Genomic DNA, 14,920 nt, shown 5'->3' on the forward strand with positions numbered 1-14,920 from the left:
CCCAGTCACCGTGATCTAATCCGACAAAGCCTGTTTTAGGTTACAATGTGTTGGTGTGATGGGACATGAAAGCATGTGCATTGACCTTTGTGATTAAAAATAGCACGCATCCCACTTCTGTCACTAATGACTCTGACCATGTCCCTTCGAGTTAAGATACATAGGCATCTTCTTCCTTTCAAGGGAAATAAGGAGTAACAGTTTTGCCAAGCTCTACAAGAAGACAAGGTAGCTTTGTAATACTATTTTAAGGTTAAAAAAAGAAATCACAGGGCTGAATCAAGGTGAGGTAAGTACAGTAAGTGAGGTTTAGCCACTTCTAATCTCTGTGATTTAGAGTTCACTCATTCTTATCAAATGGCCTGGAGCACCAAACAGGTGAGTTTATACTGCTTTGCTATTTATTACTGCAGCACTACAATTGCTTTGCTAGTGGAAATGGAAGGAGACAAAGTCACATTGATTTACCCAGCAGAATATCAAGCTTTTTAAAGTTGCTGAATCTCAACATTGGCAGGAATGTATTTATTTCCCCTTAGGTGTATTTATGATTAGTAAAGACACCAGTGGAGTGCAACTTACAATACAGCACCACAAGTTGCTGTTTAAAATAGTATGAGAGCAACCTTCTACAAGCAATATCATCCGTCAAGAAAGATAGTTGTATTTCAGCTGAAGCGAAGACTCAATGCCCTGATGTGGCAAATTATCCCTATATGGCAAAGGATTTAAATGCCTTCTAAAATTTAAGGCTCACAGAAATCTAACAAAGGGGGAACCACATACAGGTCATGCTACACTCTGCATGGAGCCCTTGGCTTGGGGACTGGAGAGTCAGTATTTGAATAACAATGTGCTGCCACCTAAACTTGATTCTGCCTTAAAAGGGTAGGAAAGATCCAAGCCACTGTGTAGCCAGGGGTCCCTGGGTGAGTGAAGGGGAGGAGAAACTTCTTAAACTGAAGCAGTGTTTGACTCAGAGGAAAAATCCTCATTTGTCATCATCTGGGGAGCAATACTGCATATAAAAGGGTTGGTAAATCAGCTGGGAGCTAAATTTTTAACCATTTAAAATGGTTTCCCTTCCTCCCACCTTTCTCTGTTTTTCTCTTGACAGGTGTTTAAAAGTCATTTGCAATGACTGCTGTGGAGTAATGCTCAAGAGAAGTGGGACAGGGTCTGCATCTCCCAAGCCACAGTTAGCCACGTAGTGCTGTAAAGTGGGAATAAGAGTATTTTGGCAATGCCTTTGAGCCTCCACTAATGCCTGGAGTTGCACAGTCCTGCTGGCCTGGCTGCGGGAAGGCCCTTGAACCTCACAGCTGATAAGATTAGCAGAAGAGTGGACATACATTGGGAGAGAAGCTAACCCGAGGCTTAGGAAAAAATAACAATATCCTGATATTATGGGTTACCCTCCCAAAATAAAAGGACTTCTGCAGTTCTGTAATTATGAAGAAATAACATATAGGAAAAAAGTCTTAAGGATAACAGAGACATCTGTTCAATGAGCCATACAACTTCCTCATTACACAGGATACATAGCTAGGAATTTCAGGGGTGCACTGGACACAATACAATAGAGAATGGTTCTCAACATCCTGAAGCAGTTGACAACCACAAGGATGAACCAGCCATGAAAGAAACCTACCTGACTTTTAAGAATTTAAAAATGGATGACAGATTCAACAGATTTTTAACTTGTCTGCCACCATGCAATAAATGGAAATACTCTCCTCCTAGAAAATATGCTACAGCACATGGGATCTAAGGACATGACTGGTGACAGCCAACATGGCTTCACTAAGGGCAAATTGTGCCTGACAAATCTGGTGGCCTTCTACAACGGGGTTACAGCATTGGTGGATAAGGGAAGAGCAACTGACATCATCTACCTGGACTTGTGCAAAGCCTTTGACACTGTCCCACACAACATCCTTGTCTCTAAATTAGAGAGAAATGGATTCGATAGACGGACCACTTCAGTGGATAGGGAATTGGCTGGATGGTCACACTCAAACAGTTGCAGTCAATGGCTTGATGTCCAAGTGGAGGGCGGTGACGAGTGGTGTTCCTCAGGGGTTGGTGTTGGAATCGGTGCTGTTTAACATCTTTGTTGGTGACATGGACAGTGGAATTGAGCACACCCTCAGCAAGTTTTTCGATGACACCAAGCTGTGTGGTGTGGTCAACACGCTGGAGGGAAGGGATCCATCCAGAGGGACCTGGACAGGCTTGAGAGGTGAGCCCATGCAAACCTCATGAAGTTCAACAAGGCCAAGTGCAAGGTCCTGCACATGGGTCGAGGCAATCCCAAGCACAAATACAGGCTGGGTGATGAGTGGATTGAGAGCAGCCCTGCGGAGAAGGACTTGGGGGCACTAGTGGATGGAAAACTGACTATGAGCCAGCAATGTGCACTTGCAGCCCAGAAAGCCAACCGTATCCTGGGCTGCATCAGGAGAAGTGTGGCCACTAGGTCAAGGGAGGTGATTCCGGCCCCTCTGCTCCACTCTCGTGAGACCCCATCTGCAGTGCTGTGTTCAGCTCTGGGGCCCCCAGCATGAGAAGGACACGGACCTGCTCAAGCAGGTCCAAAGCAGGCCACAAAGATGATCAGGGGCTGGAGCACCTCCCTTCTGAGGACAGGCTGAGGGAGTTGAGGTTGTTCAGCCCAGAGAAGAGAAGGATCCGGGGACACCTTATAGTGGCTTTCCAGTACTTAAAGGGGGCTACAGGAAAGATGGGGAGGGACTTTTTATCAGGGGATGTAGGGATAAGACAAGGGGTAACGGTTTTAAACTGAAAGAGGGTAGATTTAGATGACATAAGGAAGAAATTCTTCACTGTGAGGGTGGTGAGACACTGGCACAGGTTGCCCAGAGAAGCTGTGGCTGCCCCCTCCCTGGAAGTGTTCAAGGCCAGGTTGGACGGGGCTTTGAGCAGCCTGGTCTAGTGGAAGGTGTCCCTGCCCATGGCAGGGGGGTTGGGACTGGATGATCTTTAAGGTCCAACCCAAACCACTCTATGATTCTATGAAACACCCAATCCAAACAACAGGAGGCTAAATGCCAGGCAGCTGGTCACATCTGTGCTTCCTGTGGAGTAAACTAAGAAAATGCCTGCTAGATGTATTTAAGCTTGTGCAATGTAATTTATTACAATTAGTGTGTGTGGTCAAGTTTGTTGTTTAGGAACACTTTTTGGTATGAAGTTATTGTCAAAGCAAAAAAAAAAGTTTTTTGTTTTGCCACTTGTTCCTAATAATTATGTAGATAAGTTATTTCTCATCAGGTGCAAAAAGGCTGACCTTGCAGTGTGCGGAATAAAAGTACAAACAGGTTGAGGCAAACCCTCTGTTTGAGATTAGACAGACTGCACCTACAGAACATAATATAGTATACAGCCACGTGCAGAATGAAGGCAAAACAAAACAAGACTGTTGAAACTGTGACTAATGAAAGTAGCATAAACTTCACAAATAGAAAGTGTTCATCTTCTGACTCTAAAGTTCCCTTCTTGCTCATAACCTCGTAAAATCACTCTTCCTTTCTTAGGGAATATAGGGTCCTAGATGAGGATGGGGAAAAAAAAAATCAAAGTAGCAACTGTTACCAGGAAACTCAGTTTCTACATTTCCTGACTTTGTCTGGTATTGGTTGCAAAGGTAATGCTAGTCAGTGTTAACATTTTTTCACTGTGTAGCCCAATTCTGAGAGATTCAGAGTACTTAACAGAGCTTGATGAAAGCTGAAACAGGAGCAGCACTAAGAATTACTGAAACTGTAGCCTTCATTAGAGGATTCGCTGCTAGCGTGCACTGAACATGACCCGTCCCAATTATGTGTGGAAAAACTGTTTTGTAGTTGTTGAGGATCTCTTTCCTCTGGGCACAAATGCTGCCTCCTTACAGGTCAGTTAGACATTTTTTAGGAAGCCATGAGGGTCACTGTCAAGAGAGGATTGACCAATGCACATGCTCCAGAGCTGGTTCCCAAATCCCAGACTGCCGCATGGGATCTGAGCTCTGCACTTTGCGGCTGCATGGGGACTGGGGCACTGCACTTCCCCCCAGCTATCACTCTGGGCTCTCTGGATACTTCTCTATCTCTTACCCTTGGGCCAAGCTTTTCTACAGAACCAGGGAGACCACAAGTACATTCTTCCACAAGCAGAAAAACACGTGACTCCTGGAGCTAGGATCTTAGCTACAAGACTATGATTTATCAGCACGTTCCCTTTACAGGTGGCAGTAGACACGTGGGCCTTCAAAAACTTACCACAATGAGTGCAACAACAGACAGTGTATAGTAGATTGAATCTCTCAAGAGACTCCACGATGACAGTGCAACGACCTGGGAAAACAGTCAAAGAGAGGATGTCAGCCAGGCTCTCACCAGCATGACTGTCACACCAACAGTGTGTGCCAAAGTTAAGCCCGTCATTCTGTGTAAACTGTCCCCACGCATGCTAGGACACAAAAAGGAGACCCAGGCCAGGAAACGCACTGGCTTTCTGCAGCCGCTCGAGCAACAGCCACCAGGGAAATGGGGGGATGGCCAAATCTGAAGAGTAAAAGGCATAAGGTCACAGGCATGATTTCCATGCAAAGTCGCAGACACGCTAAATCACACCAGTGTTGTCAAAGCCATGAAAAGGGGAATCAAGACCCAGGTATTTATGGATGACAGAGAAGTTTTCCACGAGCTCAGCAGGCTATCTGATACCCTCTTCCCCCCGAAATCTCTCCTGTACACACACCCCAGAGCCTGTAGCAGCAGTCCCCCAGGTCTGGCTGCATGCTGCAGCCAGTGGTGGCTGAACCACAGGTGGACGTGCGGTGGTCTGCTGCTGAGGAGGCTTGAAGTGCTGCTGCCATCAGCACAGTGGGAAGGGGCTCAGCTTCACCAGCAGGACACTTCTGTGCCAGTGCTGATGTTCACCAACGAGTCTCTTGATGGAGAATGGTCATAGGAGTTGAACAGCCCTGTCGAGTCTCTGGGACAGGACGTGACCATTCACTTCACCCACCCTGTGGTTTGCATCTGTTTCTTGCATTAATTTTCCCCAACCTGGGACTCCTGCCTTGAGAAAGGAAACCAACCTGAAAAGATGAGCATGCAATGGTCCAGTAGGCAGGGGAGCACCACCAGGAACAGTCCCCAACTGCTGCCTAGAAATGTGGGTCCTCCCCATCCTTGTCCTACCACCGTGTGCCTATGTCCATTGTGAGTCCAGCTGCTGGTATCTCATATACTACAGGAATTTTAGACTGCTGGACAATGGGCTTGTCCTTACCAAAAATGTCAACTTGACCATGCTGACTCATTCAGGTGAGGATAACTGGGGCAACAGAAATCACACTGCAAAACAAGAGGCTGACAGCACAGAGCAGCCAGATCCCCAGTATGCTGCTAGGCTGAGCCTTGGCAGAGCCACGGCTTCACCCACCAAACTGACGGGTATCACTACAGCTCCATGTATATTTGCACAGGTTTTGGGACAAATGCTCAAGTTAAAGAGTTAAGAACAAAAAAACAGGAATTTATATGCAACAGAGGACAAAATGGGATTGCTGTGCAGTTCATTTCATTTGACACCTTCCAAAGCCATGGAAATGAGGAGGAATCACCACTGCAGGCGGATCGAGCCTGCAATTCAGATCTTAGAAGAAAAAAATATCAGTGAATAAGTTAGTTTCTAACTTCATTAATAGTATTCAAAAGGACAGATTAAAAGCAGTCATGTGGTGGTAATATCTTCAGTATGATTGTATTTTTTGCAGCCCTAGGAAGTCCCCTCAGCACAAGCTTCTCCTCAAATCTTTATTTTGCATTTCTGGTGTGCATTTCAAATGCTGTGGGTCACATACTTCCCAGGTGTAAATCACAAGAAGACAGATGGGAGATGGCTAATTTACACTGATTTAGATCTGGCCCTGAATGTATAAATGAATTTTCTGGCTACATACTCCAGTTATGCTTGTGCATGAATTCAGTCAAACAAACAGTAACTTCATTTTCATTTCTATGGTATCTAAAGAAAGGTCCTATTTCAGAGTGCTAGCAAAAATAGTTTTCCAGATTTCTCTGCATATTAACTCTTACAAATTGGAATTTTCCAGTACTGCTAGCAAAACAAATGCTGTGAAAAGATACTGACCATTATACTTAAAAATCTCTGCAGCCTCTTAATACTATGGCTTTTTAAAGTGGATGTAATTATGCCCACTGTAAAGTCTCTTTACTGACATGTAAGAAACTCCTACCTAAAATAAAAAAGCAGGCCTTTAAAGTCCTTGAGTCAGATTAGATTTATACCAGCTGACAATACATTTCAATGCATGTAGGGATAGATGAATGGAGATGCTTTATGATGGAAATTTCCAAATGTAGAAACCTGGACTTGGGTTCATAATTCTATTCAGAGATCTTTAATTAAATCTCGGATAGTGGCCCCTTCATTTTGACTGAGCAATTTTTTGTAAGAGTTTATTAAATAATTTGACATTATTCCACTCAGTTTTTACGATGCTGCTTAAGGTCCTATGCACTTTTCTCAGCATGGATGCTGGTGGGGATTTTACAGCTCGAAACTTAAGCTCTGCATAATAAAAGTTACAATATTTCTGAAACAAATGACAAACCCCATATGAACAGGCTTGCAGGCAACTGTCGCTATTCTAATAAACTCTCTCCTGGGTGTAAGGGGTGTCACCATGCAGCACAGCATACCTGTGAAAGCAAGATGTCCCGGTTACTATGAGTCAAGCCAGTCACTCTCCTGCTCCCTGATATTCTACAATAATCTTGAAGGTAGCCTGCAATTTTTCTGCTAATTTTCCTCAGACTCCTGAACGAGCACGTTAAGATCCAGATGCTTAAATGCAGCTATCTGGCAGGGACCTAGTGCACAGAACTCATAGACCAAGATACTGTGGGAATCGCAAGGACTCTTGCATTGATTTCAGATTGGATTGAAGGGAACATGCTCACGCCTGGGACTTGTACAGGCTGCTCACATTTCACAGACATCCTAGTAGGTCTCCCTGATGCAGTAACTACGGGGCAATTAAATCGTGACTCTCCTTAGGGCGCAAGTCATTTAACTGAAGTCTTTGAACCATTTGATTGCTGGGAAGAACAATCTGATATAGGAAAGCTGTGCACCTAAGGTAACATGCACCAAGGGTAAAAAGAGCTAATTAGCACTGAGGGAAATGGCAGTACTTTCAGCCTGCTGACAAGAATTGTGTAGTCTAGTTATAACTGTCAAGACCCCGAATGCCTAAGCTGTGCCATACAGTCTTGCAGCAACCAAGGATTCCACATACATCTTAACACACTGGAAACCACTTAAATTACCGTTTAGCAGACTAAGGCACAAAGGAAATCAGGGAAGCAATCAGATTGAGTAAAAACATGATCAAATTTGAGTTTTAAATCAGCAATACTGTAATGCAGCAGAGAGCTGGTCCTTGGGAGCCAAGCATAAGGAGGCAGCTGTAAAACCACTGATTGTCAGGTTACACATTTCCTCCATTCGAAGGGAGTACCCAAAATTCAACCCTCAGACAAGTGCCCATTAGCCCTCCCTTGACTACTACACTGGGGACTGAATCTGGCACCCCCAGAGCTGAAAGGAAGAGCTCTTTAGTCCAGGCTTAAATGAGAGCAACCCCTGACAAGTCCAACACAGATCAGGACCCATAGCGCATGCTCACCTGAATGCCGCAGCATTGTTCCTATAGGTAAAACAACCCATATTAGATATTTGGTTTCTCACTGGTAAATTTCCACCCTGCAAACTCTTATGTATAACATTTACTATTCAGAATGCTTATTTCCCTTTTTGAAGGGCTGGAGAGTAGAGAAATCAAGATTTTATCAATTCCAGCTTGATTTCTGTAGTTCTTAACTCCTGAAGCCGTGGCCCCATGCAGCACACACAATCTTCACCATCTAGCACACACATGGAGATAAGCCACCAGGGAGAAAATCACTAGAAATCAGACACTGGCACCTGCTGCTCATGGCACCTAAGTTAGCTCAGGGCACCCAGGACCTCAGTGGCAATATACTCCATGCCCCATCTTAGGGCTTCACCACTTATCCTCTAAAAAAATGACCCATCTCTCTTCTGCTCTTCCAAATTATTCCTCTCCCCTTAGCGGTGCAGAAGCTCTTCCATCCAGAAGAGACCTGGCGACAGAGGCCATCCAGCTGGCTGTTTTAAAGCCTGCTACTCATCTGCTCTCCCCATTACAGTGATGGGCCCAAGAAGAAGCATGTGATGCAGAACACGGCTGCTGCTACCTTAGTAAGGATGTTTGTGCTCCTACTGCTGCCAGTGAAGGCACAAAGCAGTCCAGAGGGGCATGTGCTGCTGGATATTTTCTCTGTTTAACTTTCTGGGGGAAGCATCTTGAACATTATCTAAGCACAACACATCAGGAATCTTTTTCACGCTGAATTGTTCCAGGTATTTTCCTCCTCTTATAGCCCGTTCCTTGCTTGACATTTTTGGGATAAATGATCAGCTACAAACACTGCCTGGAAATGCTAGGCTTTGGAAGCAATCTTCCTAATCTTGTTTCTCTGTTACCCTCTGGCACAGAAGGTCTAGATTTTCAGGTACTAAGAGCTAATAACTTAATTTTTTTATGTGGAGAGGCAGGAATGCTTGGGCAAGGGTCAAAAGATTAAAGACAATCCCCACAGCGATTAGCCTTTAAGAGTCTACGGAGATCAACTGAGACACACCAATGGTGAATCCACCACTCAGTGCCTCACAGCTGGAAGCATCTCATTCCTGGCTGACATGCCCATGGTGTTACTGACTTCTCATGCATAGTTTGGTTCATTGATGTTAGATCTTGACAGAGAGACTGACACTCAGCAAAATGTGGTTTTGGGCAAAAAAGAACATTTCTCATGAGTTTTAAAGGGAAGTGGTAGAATGTCTCTAATTCATTAGACATAGTTTAATACCTATCTCCTGCAGCACTGCACTACAAGCAAATGTTCCTTAGTGACTGACCACGGTCGCTGTTTTGGGTAGGCCTTCTGTGCAGCTCTAGGGTCCATGGGTACTTGCAAATTAATCACTGGTCTGGAATTTTGTTCCACATAGTTTGAATGAGGCTGTACTGAGAGTCACAAAGCTCTTTTCTGGAGAAGCAGCTTTTTCTTTTAATGGTCAGCTACAGACTGAAAGACGACTGTAAACTGAAGACAGCCTTACCTGGCAATGCTGCAAGACAGGTTAAAAAAACAGGCAGCAAACACAAGCCCCTTTTCTCTACTGCTGTCTTTTCCCCCTCCTCAGAGATGGGAAGCCAAGGGAATACGTACCACTGCCAGGCTCTGCTAGGCTGGGGACGAGAGGAGCAGGCAGGCAACTGGATGGTTTCACAGCTTCCTCAAGTTTTCATTCAAGATGTTTAAATTCTCATTAAGGGCTTGTCAAAAGGCATCCAGAAGCAGAGAATCTGAGTCAATCTTCATGCTGCCCCTCTTTGAATTGGACTCCACAAAAGCTATTAGGGAAGCTCTTACACCACCCTAACAGAGGCTGGGATCTGGTGTTTTGGATGCTCATTTGTGCTGACTGACAAAACTCTTGCTCACTGTGATACCTTGCAGGCACCCTGAAACATCACAAACAGCTGGCAGCATGCTTTGTCAGCCTCTTCAACTGGCTGCAGTAAGACATGCAGTGGGAACCTCCTTGCATGCTATTCCTGGTTTGCAGGAGCTACTCTCAGAGCTGAGGGGTGGCTCATAAGCCTGGTGGGGTTCCCTCCAGAAGGTGGTGTTTTCCTGACACTACTGTTCAACAAATCCTTGACACGCCTCCAAATCAGCCATGTGATAATATAACAGGATCTCATGTCAAAGTAAGATAAATGACTACCTGTTGGCCCATGTTACAGTAAGTAGTGAACTCAAGTGGAGATCGGGGACAGATTTCAGGGAAATCAGACTGGCAGTAGTTTGTAGTTAATACGTGTCTTATGTGTTTGGAATTATACAAAAATAAAAAGGGCTCTACCTCAGGTACCAGCTCTCATCCTGAAGAGGATGGGAAGATGAAATCCAGCAACACTTCCTCATGGTTTGCAGAATTCAGTCCCCAGAAAAGCCCTTGTTTCTACCTCATGGCAACCAAACTCAAGCACTGCTGCAACCCACTGAAGATAGACAGGTCACAGCACAGCCTATCAGCTGAAGAGACCTTGGAAGGGAGAAGCCTCACGGCACATAACTATTTTGCTGTTCACCCATCCAGATGCAACGCGTGTATGGTTCCAGAATGTGGTAGTGATACCACTTAGTACTGTGTGGATCCCAGTCTCTCCTCTGTCCAAACGTGATCCCAGCAACAACCAAATCAGCATTCATTTAAAGAGAGTCTGCTGGGCTCACACAGCCTGTCATCACTTCAGTGGGTTGAGTTTCAGGAAGAGAATTACCTACAGTCCACTGTGAAATCTTCACTTGTTGATGGGTTTCATTGTCATTAACTGCATTGGTAATAACAGTGATATTAGTTGAGGCTTAATTTTACTTGCTCTGCATGAATATAAATGGCAGATGTCTTAGCAATAAACATCATTATTGGATCTTAATGACCTTATGCAAATCCAGCCAATCATCCTTAAGTCACAGCTGCTCAGCCAAGCCAAGCAGAAAATTAAAATATTTTACATGAAATGACTGAGACACTTTCTCCACCAGGTATTTGGGAGAGAGGGAATTGACTTGATTGGACACAGCAAAACCTGCCTACAAGGACGGATCCTTGTATGCCAGACATTTATGTTAAAGATAGAACTGTGCTTCATTTGCAGAATTAAAGTTATGAGCAGTTTGTCATCTGTGTCAGTGCTGGGTAGAAATAAGAAGAAAATCTACTTCATCATGCTCAGGTAAAATTTCATAGGTTCCACTACCTTTTATTCAGTTAAATACAGTCAAAGGCTCATTCAAATCTGAAAAGTCATGGCAGTTAAGGAGATATGTATGTGAACGAGACAGAAATAAAGGGATTCCTACATTTCCTACAAACAGTGGCACTTAAAAATCACGGTGCTTTTCTGGAATACAAACAAACCTCTGAGGCACTTCCCTTGAAGCCCTTACACTGTTACAAAGACCAGTGCCAACTAGCCTAGGCTGCTGTCCACCACAGAGATGGTGTCTCTCTCAGACAGAGCTCTCCTGCAACAGAACTTTGGCATTTTCCTGGGCACATACGTCTCACAGGGGGTGAACGCCGACAGCACCCAACCTCCCTCACCAAACAAGCCACCAAGCCTCCTCCAGTGCAAGCAGAGGACCACGATATGCCATGGCTCACTCCTGGTCCCACTCCTTAGGCCCTGTGCATCTGTGCAGATATATGTGCAGTTGATGAGTCACTCCCACGTATCAGGCAATGGCAGGCAAGTCTCTGAGCCCTCAGAAACAAGTCCAGTCCTAGAGTAGGTGGTTGACCTCAGGGTCAGCTCTCGCTTCCAGGGACAACTTGCAAGCAGGCTGCGAGCTCGATGAATCACTGGGCTAGTGGCCACAGCAGACTGCTCTGGACAGTCCACACCTTGAGGGACCCTCTCCTGTCCCATGACCAATACACCCAGCTGAAACACCCCTCATAAGACAGCAGCTCAAACCAGAGAAGTTAAAAAGACCCCTCAGATTTTGTGCTGCTCTGGCATCTGTCAATCTGTACGGAAAAGCAAGAAAAGCCAATTTTTTTTCTGCCTGTCTTGACAGCAGCCTGGGAAATCCTGACTTCTCAGAAGCCAAATATCCCTGACTGCCTTTGGTGAATTTGTCAAGGGCCTCACTCTCTGGGACAGCCCTGACAGGGACTGATCTCTCAGGGCTTCTCGATTTCCCTTGACAAGGCACAGGCTCTGCCTTTTAACTTATTTTAAGAACTGCTTGCTCAGCTCAGGTAATTACAAGGATCCTGCCACCTGTGCATTCATCCTCACTGGTCATGGTATCAATGAAGCATCATATATTAATGTGAGAGAGTGACACTGCCTTATTTGAATTCATCTCTATATTAAATTAGGCTCTAGATTCATCTATGATTTTCAGCAAGAAGCTACTGCGGAGCCTCTGCATGTTTCCTGAGAGACATGTCCACATATGTTATACTAAAGAAGGCAGCTAGCCTGGAGGGTGAAGTGTTCACCTGGGACTGAAGCAATGCAGTCCTTGTTCTCCTCCCAGCCCTATGGCCTAAGCTCAGGTGAGTTAATTAAGCACTCTCCCTTCCTTGTACAGGAGATAAAAGAATTTTTTTTGCCCAGCAGCAGCACTGGAGAATAAATGCATGTGGGACTGCATGGGGCTGAAATCCTCCACAAATGTCACAGATACACACTTACTGAGCTGTTGCACCGAGTTTATTTCTCACACACACTCATCTTGGTCACATGCAACTGTTTGGATAGTTTTTCTCTCTGTTTAACTCTTTTTTGCCCTAGTGTTAATCATCTTGCCAGCATCCACTTGTTTTGTTTGCCACTGCAAACCATTCACTAGCCTGCCCAGCAGTACTTGGAGGCCTCATTTTCACCAGCACCATTCCTGCAGCAAAACATGGGGTTGTGCCTGAACTAAGAGTCATGGGCTAGAAATCCTATATCCAGGACTTAGTACAGGGTAGAGAGTGGTGAGTTCCTGGTGGCACTTTGACCCACTCTGCCATTCAGACACAGAATCAGCCAAACAGTGCCAGCAGGATCTCCAAGGCTGCCCATTGGTCCTTAAACATCGGAGGTTCCCAGTTCTCACCAGTGGGACATTTTTCCTGGCATCTCAATTGCATCTTCCTGGCTACCGCCTTCATCCATGTCTGAAGCCTGCCACGTGACTTCTGGCCGCCTCCTTCCACACTGTTGGCCTTTTGGGGATACTCTTCCAATGCATTTCACATCTTCTCTGAGGTCAACTCATCTCAACCAAACCTCCTTCACCTGCTTAGTAAAATGTCCCATGAACCAGGGTCACAATCCTGCCTGTCACTGAAGAAGACAAATCCTGCCGGAAGGGATTGCAGTGTTCTGCTGGCTCCAGAGGCAGCCCCTCGAGGATGCAGGCAGGGTGGAGGCAGGTACTCCCTGCTGCAAGGCAGCCCGCAGCACCTGGCAGTGTTTGGCCACCAGGAAAAACAGCAAAGGGAGTGCTAAAGGTGATGTCTGTGATTCAGAGGCTGCAGACTTTGTGCTGTTTGAAAGGTCATGACCAAACAGAAGGTGGGAAATAGCAACTGCGTGTTTAATATTCTGCACGTGCTTTCTCTCGCGCGCGCTGTTAAATGTATCAGTCCTATGGCAATTGTAATGAAGGTGTAAGGCATGAAGGAATTTCTTAAGATAATTACTATAATCTTCCAGCAGTGTTTACAAAGAGAGGAACTGCCTGACCATCAGGACCTGCAAGTTAATTTTCACAAAACTTCCCTTGTTTTAGGCACTGTTGCATCCTACCTGCAATAAGCAAATCAGTCAATCAGAAACTAATAACCATTAGCTGCAAATCAATTCCAGCAGAGATCACAGGATATGCTTTCCCCCTTGCTGCTTCCTCAGTGATCCTCTGCCAGACTCAGACATGAACCTGTAAGTCAATCGTGCTTATTCCCACTTCATGGTCCCTGGAGAGAACAGAAACATCAGTGAGAGCAAGATCCAAACACCTCTGGATGTTTCACGAGGAGTTGGGGTCAGGGAGCTGCAGAGACATGAGAAACCACAGCAAAGGGGAAGCTTTCCATGCTGGTTGGAGCAGCGTCCCGCTCCAGCTGGGACAGCCCCATCGCGTAGGTGAAGGATAGGTGATGCTGGCTGCCAAACTGCCAAGCAAACGCATGAGGGATCATCTCATGACACCACAGCAGGAGTCCCTGATCCCATGTCCCCTCCTAGCATGCTGAACCACTCTGCAACAGCTGACATTTTAGACAGATTTCTGCATGGAAAGCCACTGTCGCCTGTGCAGCCTTCTGGGAAAGCCGGCAGGCAGTCGACATCAGCCGAAGGTTCCTGTGCTGGGACATCAGCACAGTAGGATGTCCTGGACTGAATGCTAGGGAGCAGACAGAGATACTCTCTTCCATACTCCACAGTGATGTCTCCCTGCTGTTGACATGCTGGGGTCACGGATGTCCCAACATCCCAAGACACTACGAGTATCCATCTCAGTCCCTTGACTGTAATCTTTACAGAGTACCTCCTGGCAAAGACACCAGAGTCCCACAGTGTAGCATTTGGGCTTGCTTGGGGCTTTGACCGATACTAAACACCCCTCCCAACTGAACTTAAGTGAAACATAAAATATGAGCACAGGTCAGGCCAAAAAAATTCCAGGCCTTAAAATACATGTCTCTCTAAGCCAGTAATTGCCGAGCAGCTCTGATCTAATGGACTCACTGGGAGGAAAGCTTCCTTCCAATTACCAGCCCCCTAATTTTACCACTGGTTAGCCATTCTCTGCAGAGTTCAACTGTCACTCCGGCTCCCAGTTCATACACTGCAGACCAACTTAATTTATTCTCATTATTTCCCCAAGAATATTTGCTTTTTTAAACAGCTCTTGATATTTTCATTACTGCAGCAGCAATCCGTCTCTGTGACATTCTCAGAATGGAAACAGTGGACTGTCTCCAAACCTCAGGACAAAGCCAAAAATATTTCCCCACTCAATTGGTACTCATAATCATCCATGAGTTATTCAGATCAGCGTGTCTTTTTAGCTCAGATTCCCACAGAGCCAAGACAGCAGGACCCTGAAGACCTGCATGTGCAGACGTCTCCTGGACCACAGGCGATTGTAGGATTTGCAGCAGAATTCAAGGACAGCTGTAGAAATGGTACAGGAAGGTGTGCACAGGGTTAAACGTT

General features: G+C 45.5%; 1 protein-coding gene across 3 annotated transcripts in view; it reads right to left on the minus strand.

Moving 5' to 3' along the window:
• LOC141920567 (sodium/potassium/calcium exchanger 3) overlaps window positions 1–14,920 on the minus strand; it is a 282,625-nt gene that overhangs the window by 132,721 nt on the left and 134,984 nt on the right. For all 3 annotated transcript variants that reach the window (XM_074817520.1, XM_074817519.1, XM_074817527.1), the window contains one exon: window positions 4,281–4,355. In XM_074817520.1, the coding sequence (XP_074673621.1) occupies window positions 4,281–4,355 (75 nt within the window). The remainder of the gene's footprint in view (window positions 1–4,280; window positions 4,356–14,920) is intronic.

This window comes from Strix aluco, chromosome 3, assembly GCF_031877795.1.
Source record: "Strix aluco isolate bStrAlu1 chromosome 3, bStrAlu1.hap1, whole genome shotgun sequence".
NCBI classification, from domain to species: Eukaryota; Metazoa; Chordata; class Aves; order Strigiformes; family Strigidae; genus Strix; species Strix aluco.